We start from the raw sequence: 9,562 nt of genomic DNA, 5'->3' as shown, positions 1-9,562 counted from the left end.
GTTGTACTGCCATACTGTTGTCAATAACACTAAGGGACAGGTACAAAAAGCTCTGAAACACCAAAACACTTTAAAGGAGTCCCTGTAAAACAGGTTACCACCTCAGTGTCAAGGAAAGGTGCCGTTTGTGTACAGGGGTTTGTTTTCTCAGAGTGCGGCGATAGAAAGTGTAGACTTCTGGCTAAAATTTTTGACTGAATATCATTTCTGTCGTCATGAATTGTTCAAATGACTCTCATGTCTGAGTGTGTATTAATACTGAAGGATGAGTAAAGTGCCACATTAGCACAGCTGTGTGAGGAGAAGTGTGCTCAGCGACTTGCTGCCGCGGTGTGAGGTGAAGCAGAAATACAGCACAATGGTTCTTGCTCTCGTTATCGCGAGATTGCAGCGTTTAGCGACCTGACAGAGGAGAGAGAGAGAGAGGGGGAGAGAGAGAGAGAGAGAGAGAGAGCAGCTCAACAACCGAGAAGTCGAGAAAGCAGCACCGAGAGACGCCGACATCTGGCCCCACATCATGAAAACACGACAGAACATCTGAGGAAGCAAGAAAAGCGTCGACATTTCTGTAAGTACTGTGTTTGGGAATACCGAAAACGGGAAGCTTTAAAGTTGTGTGCGCGTGCGTGTGTGTGTGTGTGTATGTGTGTGCGCGCGCGCGCGCGTGTGTGCGTTACCTCGTCCACCACCTCCGCGCAGTGCAGTTGTCGAGTTGCTTCGGCGTTAAAAGCTACACACACACACACACAAACACACACTGAGGTACTGTTCAGCTTTTTCTCGTTAGCTGACCCTTTTTTTAAAAACAATTTTCTCGCAGTGTTTTTTTTTGCTGTTCATCACAAAACGTTGGCGCGTCTGTTCACTCCGCCAATAAAGTTGGATTATATTTGTGACAATTTTCCTTCATAATGAAGATTTTCACGCGACGAACTTAAAAGGAAAGAAAGAAAAGTTGATCTTTAAAGCGCTCGTGCAGGCTCGCAAAGTTTTCCCCAGGCAGAGATCAGTGTGTCTGTGATAGTGTCCGAGTGGAATATCGGTAATAAATAAATAAATAAATAAATAAATAAATAAATTCTGTGTAACACACACACGAGTTCAGTATATGAACCGTGATTGTCCCCCCGCTATCTAGTCGCCGGATTCCGGGTAACATATGGCGTAAACGCGAGCACAGCTGGAGGTAGCGTTTGCACGGCGCTGATGTCAGAGCAGCTGACTCTACAGCTTGCGGGATAATTAGCGCACAGGGCCACCAGTTCACCCACTCGCTTGTGTGTTGTGTGTGGTTTTTTTTTTTCCTGCTCGGACGTGAAGCTCGAGCCCTTTCTTTCTTCCTCTGTCGCGAGCTTCGGAGCGCGAGCGAGCTGTGTGTTTGGCGAGCGGCGCGTGCCCAGTGTGTTTTCTTCGCGCACAGTCACGAGCGACTTCTCTAAGGTATGGTACTGATTCATTTACTGGGAATAAACTATAGAGACGTCCCGATGTCGACTACACGCGTGTGTATTTTCCGTTCAGAAGCGTATCTGTGTTGTGTTTGTATCTGTATGTATGAGTGTATGGTCTGGCTTGGGGAAAGTTTTCATTCATTATAAGAGAGGTTCCACACTGATTGAAGCACCTTCTGCATTAATGTTATTCTGTATTTAAAACAGTTCTATCCCCAGTGCCAGTGTTTTATTATAATTATTATATATATACACACACACACACACACACATATATATATATATATATATATATATATATATATATATATATATATATATATATATATATATATATATATATTGTGTCTGTTGTATGGTTTTACTTGTGTTTTGTCTCCAGTGGTCTCTGGTCCTAACGCTTTGCTAAGCCTGTTTTGTCGCCTCTGTTTGAACGCCTCGCCCTGTTTATTCAACATCCGGTTTTTCCTGTTCTCTCCTGCCAGGTTATGAGAGAAGCATGGAGTTCCCAGACCACAGCCGCCACTTGCTGCAGTGCCTTAGTCAGCAGCGCCATCAGGGCTTCCTGTGCGACTGCACGGTGCTGGTTGGAGCGGCACGGTTCCGTGCGCACCGGGCCGTGTTGGCTTCGTGCAGCATGTACTTCCACCTTTTCTACCGGGACCAGCTGGACACCCACGACGTGGTGCGACTGAACAGCGACATCGTGACTGCGCCGGCGTTCAGCTTGCTCCTCGAGTTCATGTACGAGGGGAAGCTCGAGTTCAACACGCTGCCGGTGGAGGACGTGCTGGCCGCCGCCAGTTACCTGCATATGTATGACATTGTCAAAGTGTGCAAGGGAAGACTGAAGGAAAAGGAGCTGTGCTGTCTGGATGAGAAACTTGTTGACAGCGTGAGTCTGAGCTGCCTGGAGAGAGAGAGCTTGCTTGACAGGGAGATCGAGCCCAGCAAAATCCCCCTGAGAGGCCAAATGGCAGATGACATGGACATGGATGACATCACAGATTGCGATAGGCCAGCACTGGCAAGGCAGAAGGCTAACGGTCACCTCAGTGGGTCTCCGGACCTTGTAGGTGTCAATTATGTGTCAGCCGAGGCCGAGGCCCGTGTGCGAACAGCTGGAAAAACGAATGTGGACGTCAGCGGTGCGTCCCAAAGGTCCCGGGCCACCGATGACACGGACAGTGCGCTGGACTTGTCTTTGAAGGCGCTGTCGGGCAGAGATGTGGGACAGCTGGCCCTCGACAGGCAGCAGCAGGGCATAGAGATGCACGCTCGAGATGAACACGGCACACTGTCAGTGAAGGAGGAGGGTGGGGGTGCCAGCTTTGGGAATAGTGTGCCCATGACAGGGTTCGATGCCCTCTTTCGGGGCAAAAATGGCACTCTGCTGCCCCCGGAGGAGCACCTGATGATGGAGGACGAAGAGGAGGAGGTGGTGGGGTTGGACGCTGACGAAGAGGAGGAGGGGATGAGAGCACGGGTGGGGGTCTTAGTGGCACAAAGGGAACGTAGCCACAGCCGAGAGGGGAGCGAGGAGGCTCGAGGAAGAGGAGAAGCACACAGTGAGGAGGAAGAGGACGACGATGAGCTGGCCTCCACGGACATCACCGTGCTCCTGCCACCAACAGGCACTGTTCCAGTGTGTGTGTGCCCCCTATGCAGTAAGGCATTCCCGACACCTCACGCTCTGCAGCCGCACCTGAGCTCGCACTTCCGCGAGCGGGAGGGCGCACGCACCAAGCTCTCACCCGACGCTTCGGTGCCCACCTGTGCTCAGTGTGGAAAGACCTTCTCGTGCGCGTACACATTAAAGCGGCACGAACGCACGCACTCGGGCGAGAAGCCCTACACGTGTGCCACGTGCGGCAAGAGCTTCCAGTACTCGCACAACCTGAGTAGGCACGCCGTAGTGCACACGCGTGAGAAACCTCACGCCTGCAAGTGGTGCGAGCGCCGCTTCACACAGTCTGGAGACCTGTACCGCCATATCCGCAAGTTCCACTGCGCCCTCGTCAAGACCCTCTCGATCGGATAAGCACACTCCTTTCCTACTCCCAAAGGCAGTTTGTGACCTACGTATATGAAGTATTTAAGCATAGAAGGGTGTCCTTCTCTAAACCCTAAGCCACGGTGGTGTTTGGTGACTATGCACTTGACTGGCTATAGATATGTTACAACTTAAAATTAGAAAGTGTTTTAATGCAGATTTTAGGACTAAAGGTCCTATTGCAGTCCCTCCATCCAATGGAGAAGTGTGAAGTGAAGGTTTTTGATGCACTTGGTCAGTCACTGGCAGCGTCTTCTGAAGTTTAAACGATAAATATGAGGGTTTTTTTTGTTTTGTTTTGTTTTTTGTCGTGTCATGTCAGCAATATAAGAGTACAAGTTTTGAAGTGAGTGCATTTCACCGAACGGATGAAACATCGTTCCGAAACGAGAAATTGAAACGTAGGTTAAGCGATATCAGCAAACGGATTCAGTCATAGCTTCGTAATTCACAGATTTCTGTTCGGGTTCAAGTCTTATTTGCTGAAGCCGGAATGGCCGAGAAGTTGGCGATCATTCGGCTGTCGCTTCGTCATCACTTCTGGGGAAACAGGGTCAGGTGTTTTTCCTCTTGAATTGGTTTCTGAAGTAATAAAATGTGCAGGTAGTTTTGCAAGGACAAACTACTACCTTTATTATAACTATTGCAGTTTTTTTCTGCAGTAACTAAAAATAAACGAGTTTGTTCTATGGGAACTCTGGATGGAGCCCATTTTTTAACATGAATTAGCTAGCATCGTGTTCATTTTGGTGGGTCTTTATTAATCCTATTATCTGGAAACACTAACAATTTGACAAGAAAAAAAAAAAAAATTCTGGTGGAACATGAACGTTAGAGACTTTATATCTTTTCATTAACTTTCTCCTTTCGTCCAACCTAACACTTTTGAGTTAGTTGTGTTGGTTAAGTTTAGGGGTTTTTCGTTTTGTTTCGTCATAATGACAAGAAGCACTAAAAATCCACGTAATACCGTTTCTTTTTTTTTTTTTTTTTTTTTTCCTGAGAAAACTTGATTAGAATTATTTATTAGTTCTGTTGGTTCAGGGTTTACTGTAAACATCTGAAGTATAGACAGTTGTGCTAGTTCCTAATATGTCCTATGGGTACTGTTTCGGCTACACTGAATGGATTGATTGTAAAAAAAATCAGTTGCTGTATATCATCATATGGTTTATCATTTCACTGTAACTTGTGTAGATAAGCCATTTTTAATCACTGTTCGTCACGAGTTGACTCCAGAAACGCTAAGACGCACTTGCTTCGTGCATACATAGACTGTACATACAACACTGATGTTCTGTAGGCTGCTATTTCTAACTGTATATTTATTGTAAATATGCATTTTTATTTATCTCTGTTCTCTTTGACAACATCTGGAATCTCAAATCTCTTGACTTACGAAGTCGAAGTCTTCCCTTGTTTTGCTGGTCTGTTTTAAAGCCTGTAATGCTGTAACGCCGTGACAGATGTAGCAGATTCAGAAGCACGATGTCAACAAGACTCGTAATAGCTGAACAGTCCTACAATTTAAAAAAAAAAAAAAAAAAATATTCCAAACAAAAGAAAAACATTATCCCGGGTATTTATTTAGTGAGTAACAAATCACGTTCTGCTCTAAAACTATCGGAAGTGTTCCAAACGCAAGTTTCTGCCACCAGAGCTGTCCATCGCGACATTTCCTGCAAAAACGATATAACCGAAACATTCGAGTGGGTAAGGATGTGAGCGTACCCGTGCGATTCTCACTGACGAGACTACACTCTGAAACCGTTTAGTCTTTGTTGCACATTTGTTGGGCAGCTGTTTAAAAAGTATCTTTGAATTCGTTTAAGTTTGTCCGAGCTCCGTGTATGTTTAAGGGGCTTCAGTTGGAAGTTCTCTGTGGAACACTGGAAATTAGAGGAACTGACTAGAACAACTCTTATTCCGAGAATGGTGTACTTATATTATTACTAGGTAGAACTGGAAAGCGGGGGTGCATCTCAATCAGCTCCCTAGGTCATGAATCAGTATGTCATATGACATAAATGTCACAGTGGCCTAATGTTTCCGACATTATATGTCATGTAAGAGTGTTAGCATAAGCGTAAACATGTTTCTGGCATGGTACTTCAATCAGGATTGTAGGCTAGCTAGGGGATTTTTTTTTGTTTTTTAAATCATTAAACACTTAAAAGTCGTTAGACTCAAACAAACCATATATGGTTCAAAATCACTAATGTAAGTAATCATTTGAGAGCCACAACGATAACAAGCTACGTACATTTGTAGGCTTCGGAAAACATGATGTCATTTCCAGTAAGGGAACGTCGTGAGCATCGGTGCTCCTTGGTTTTTGTGGTGCATTTTGGGATTTTTTTTAGGGTACGCTGGAATGATTTAGCGATTGAGACAGCCCTTAAAATGGCCCGACTACCGAACTCGGGCGCGGATTGAGACGCAACCCTAGGTCTTTTTCAGATTTGATGCAGCTAATACTGATGAATTGTTGTAGGTGCTTTATTTGAAATGCGTGTGTTGATATGAATCTCAATGGAGTCAGATTCCTATGTTGAAGTAATATGCATGGACTCGATCTACACAGTATGTGCCTTGTCGACACATTAATCCAACAGCAAATTCATTATCGGGCATTACTGTGGGCCTGTAATTATTCATTCTGTTACTAATGGCGCAAAAAAAAGAAAAAGAAAAAAAGAAGAAGCGACGCAAGGTGGTAAGATTTGTGTTTGCTTTTCATGTTTGAATTGAAGGTACAATAAGAGTGTTTTTATGACATAAAATATTGCAAGATGTTAAAAGAACAGAATCCGATATTATAATATCAGGCTGTGTATAGTACGTAGAGGAAACTGGGTGCGTCATACTTGAAGTCACTTCCTGTTCGGATGCAGTCATGTGATCAGCAGTGAGGCAATATTTAACATATTATCACATATGACCAGCAGGAGCGTAATTATGGATAACGCGAGCACCTAAGATGTGCTCCGGTTTGAAAAATCGAGCCATTACTTAAGGCACGAGTATGTTTTTCTTCGACGAAAGTGTGTATGTAAACATTAATACTGGAATATCGTCTTCTAAAGTTCAGACTGTGAAACTGTATAATCATAAGAGTTATTTATTGATTTCTTTCTTGTGCAAATATTTTACTGAGTTTGACTTAAGTAATGAAAGATGCTACTAAACGGAGAACATTTTTAATAGACTTTGTAGAAGTGCCATTAGATTTAATATAATTGTTTTGATAAGAAACGTATATTTTATAGGAAACAGATGCTTTGACGTTAGTGCTGTAGTGAATGTAGGTGACAATCTGGTTGATTTTAAAAGCTTGTTGGCCTTATTATTATTATTATTATTTTTTTTTTGACAGATTAACGCTGTTATGTTTGTTTGTGCTTTTTATTTGCCGCTTTTGACGTGTACCCGTGTGTGTGCTGTGGAAAAAGTGACAATCTTGAGCTAGGACTTTTATTTCGATTCTGTATAGATTAAATAGAGAATTTTATGTCATACCTGTGTGTGTTTGTGTGTAAGTTATTTCACAGTTTGAATTGCTGGTATTTTTTCTCTTGTTGAACTTTACTGTACTGTTAACTGACAAAATATGAATCGATCTTTTTTGGGGGTTTTTTTTCTTCTTCGAAATATATAGATCAATAGTACAAATTTTTTTTTTTTTACATGAATTATTCATTTTTACATAAGCCTTGTCCCAGAGCCTCTTTTCAAGGACGTATTGTCAAGGAGGATCTCTCCAGGTTTCTGTTTATAAATAACATCAGCTGTTTAAGGGTTGAAGTGCTACTGTATACAGACAACACAGTGAGCACTGATCTTTTAACCCCCCCCCCACACACACACACACACACATCGACAAAGACATCTTGCGTGGCTGTGGAGGAAAGATAGAGCCACGGATAGCTGGTAAAATTTTAGTAGATCAGAAATCTGTTTGCGATCTCAAAAGTGATGACATTACATGGTATGTAACATTGCAACGACGGTTCAAGTCCAATGGTCCCCTTGGATCAAAAATCAAAGCAGAGTCTTTAAAGAAACTACAGTAGGAAACTATTTTTAAACACTTTAGCTTAACTATATCAAAAAGAGCCATTCACATGGATGTATACACACACGCACGCATGCCTTTATAAAGTTACACAATAACTTTATACTTCTGAGATAAAAAAAAAAAAAAAAAAACTCAAAAGTTTAATGTATACCTGTAAGGGGTAATATCTCAAAAGGGTTTAACGTTATCAGCTAACAATTTGTGTGTCTGACTCTCTCTGTCTGTCTGCCTCTCTCTGTCTGTCTGCCTCTCTCTGTCAATCTGCCTCTCTCTGTCAATCTGCCTCTCTCTGCCTCTCTCTTTCTATCTGCCTCTCTCTGTCTATCTGCCTCTCTCTGTCAATCTGCCTCTCTCTGCCTCTCTCTGTCTGTCTGACTCTCTCTGTCTGTCTGCCTCTCTCTGTCTATCTGCCTCTCTCTGCCTCTCTCTGTCTGTCTGACTCTCTCTGTCTGTCTGCCTCTCTCTGTCTGTCTGCCTCTCTCTGTCTATCTGCCTTTCTCTTTCTATCTGCCTCTCTCTGTCTATCTGCCTCTCTCTGTCTATCTGCCTTTCTCTTTCTATCTGCCTCTCTCTGTCTGTCTGCCTCTCTCTGTCAATCTGCCTCTCTCTGCCTCTCTCTGTCTGTCTGACTCTCTCTGTCTGTCTGCCTCTCTCTGTCTGTCTGACTCTCTCTGTCTGTCTGACTCTCTCTGTCTGTCTGCCTCTCTCTGTCTATCTGCCTCTCTCTGTCTATCTGCCTTTCTCTTTCTATCTGCCTCTCTCTATCTGTCTCTCTCTGTCTGTCTGCCTCTCTTTGTCTATCTGCCTTTCTCTTTCTATCTGCCTCTCTCTGTCTGTCTGCCTCTCTCTGTCTATCTGCCTTTCTCTTTCTATCTGCCTCTCTCTGCCTATCTGCCTCTCTCTGTCTATCTGCCTTTCTCTTTCTATCTGCCTCTCTCTGTCTGTCTGCCTCTCTCTGTCTATCTGCCTCTCTCTGTCTGCCTCTCTCTGTCTATCTGCCTTTCTCTTTCTATCTGCCTCTCTCTTTCTATCTGCCTCTCTCTGTCTGTCTGCCTCTCTCTGTCTATCTGCCTTTCTCTTTCTATCTGCCTCTCTCTGTCTGTCTGCCTCTCACTGTCTGTCTGCCTCTCTCTGTCTGCCTCTCTGTCTGTCTGCCTCTCTGTCTGTCTGCCTCTCTCTGTCTATCAGTTTGATGGATAGCTGCAGCTGGATTGGGAAGGGGACTATACTGTTGTTGTTGTTGTTTCTTCCTTGTTTCTTTCTCCTACATGCTTTCTCCTGTTACTTGTTAGATGTTGTCATAGATGGATGGGGAATTGTGTACATGGGGGTGGGGGCGGAGTCACTATTGGCCAAAATTTAACACTTTATACTTTATATGCAATATAAGATCCATTTATTCATCCATCTTCTGTACCGCTTATCCAACACAAGGTCACGTGGAGCCTAGAGCCTATCCCAGGGCACAAGGCAGGAGACACCCTGGACGGGGTGCCAACCCATAGCAGGGCACAATCTCACACACACACACACCCACACACACACCCCCATTCACACACTACGGATAATTTTGAAATGCCAATCAGTCTACAACACACGTTTTTGGACTGGGGGAGGAAATCTGAGTACCCAGAGGAAACCCCCAAAGCACGGGGAAGACATGCAAACTCCACACACCCCTCGCAATATAAGAGTGATGATGACCTCCAGAAACGAGGTTGTGAAGGTCAAAGGAGGTTTGGTCCAGGACATTTAAAAAAATTAGGTGGAGAAACTGCTAGAACACGTTTTTCACGGATTAGAGGATCATTGTTGTCTGTTAGTACTTCATCCAAACCATGTAGAAATAAACTTTGCATTGATTTGCTTTGTTCTTTAAAAAAAAAAAAGAGGCTGATTTAAAACGTTTTATGAAACAGTTTTGCGCATATTTACGAACACTCGAAATAAGCTGGAGCGTTGACAGCATTTTCACTGGTA

At 43.8% G+C, this 9,562-nt stretch overlaps 1 protein-coding gene across 2 annotated transcripts; it reads left to right on the top strand.

Annotated features, from left to right (window-relative positions):
- Positions 1–416: 416 nt before the first annotated feature.
- zbtb42 (zinc finger and BTB domain containing 42) lies at positions 417–7,022 on the top strand. Of its 2 annotated transcripts, none has more exons than XM_017475580.3 (2): positions 417–568; positions 1,937–7,022. In XM_017475580.3, the coding sequence occupies exon 2, from the start codon at positions 1,951–1,953 to the stop codon at positions 3,490–3,492; it is 1,542 nt and encodes a 513-aa protein (XP_017331069.2). In that variant the 5' UTR covers positions 417–568; positions 1,937–1,950; the 3' UTR covers positions 3,493–7,022. The 2 variants fall into 2 exon arrangements, with proteins under 2 accessions (XP_017331069.2, XP_053538753.1); XM_053682778.1 differs by lacking the exon at positions 417–568 and adding an exon at positions 1,104–1,440.
- The last annotated feature ends 2,540 nt before the right edge of the window (positions 7,023–9,562 follow it).

Source organism: Ictalurus punctatus, chromosome 9, assembly GCF_001660625.3.
Source record: "Ictalurus punctatus breed USDA103 chromosome 9, Coco_2.0, whole genome shotgun sequence".
NCBI classification, from domain to species: domain Eukaryota; kingdom Metazoa; phylum Chordata; class Actinopteri; order Siluriformes; family Ictaluridae; genus Ictalurus; species Ictalurus punctatus.
The sequence above is the reverse complement of the archived record's forward strand: the minus strand, read 5'-3'. Positions and strand labels throughout refer to the sequence as shown.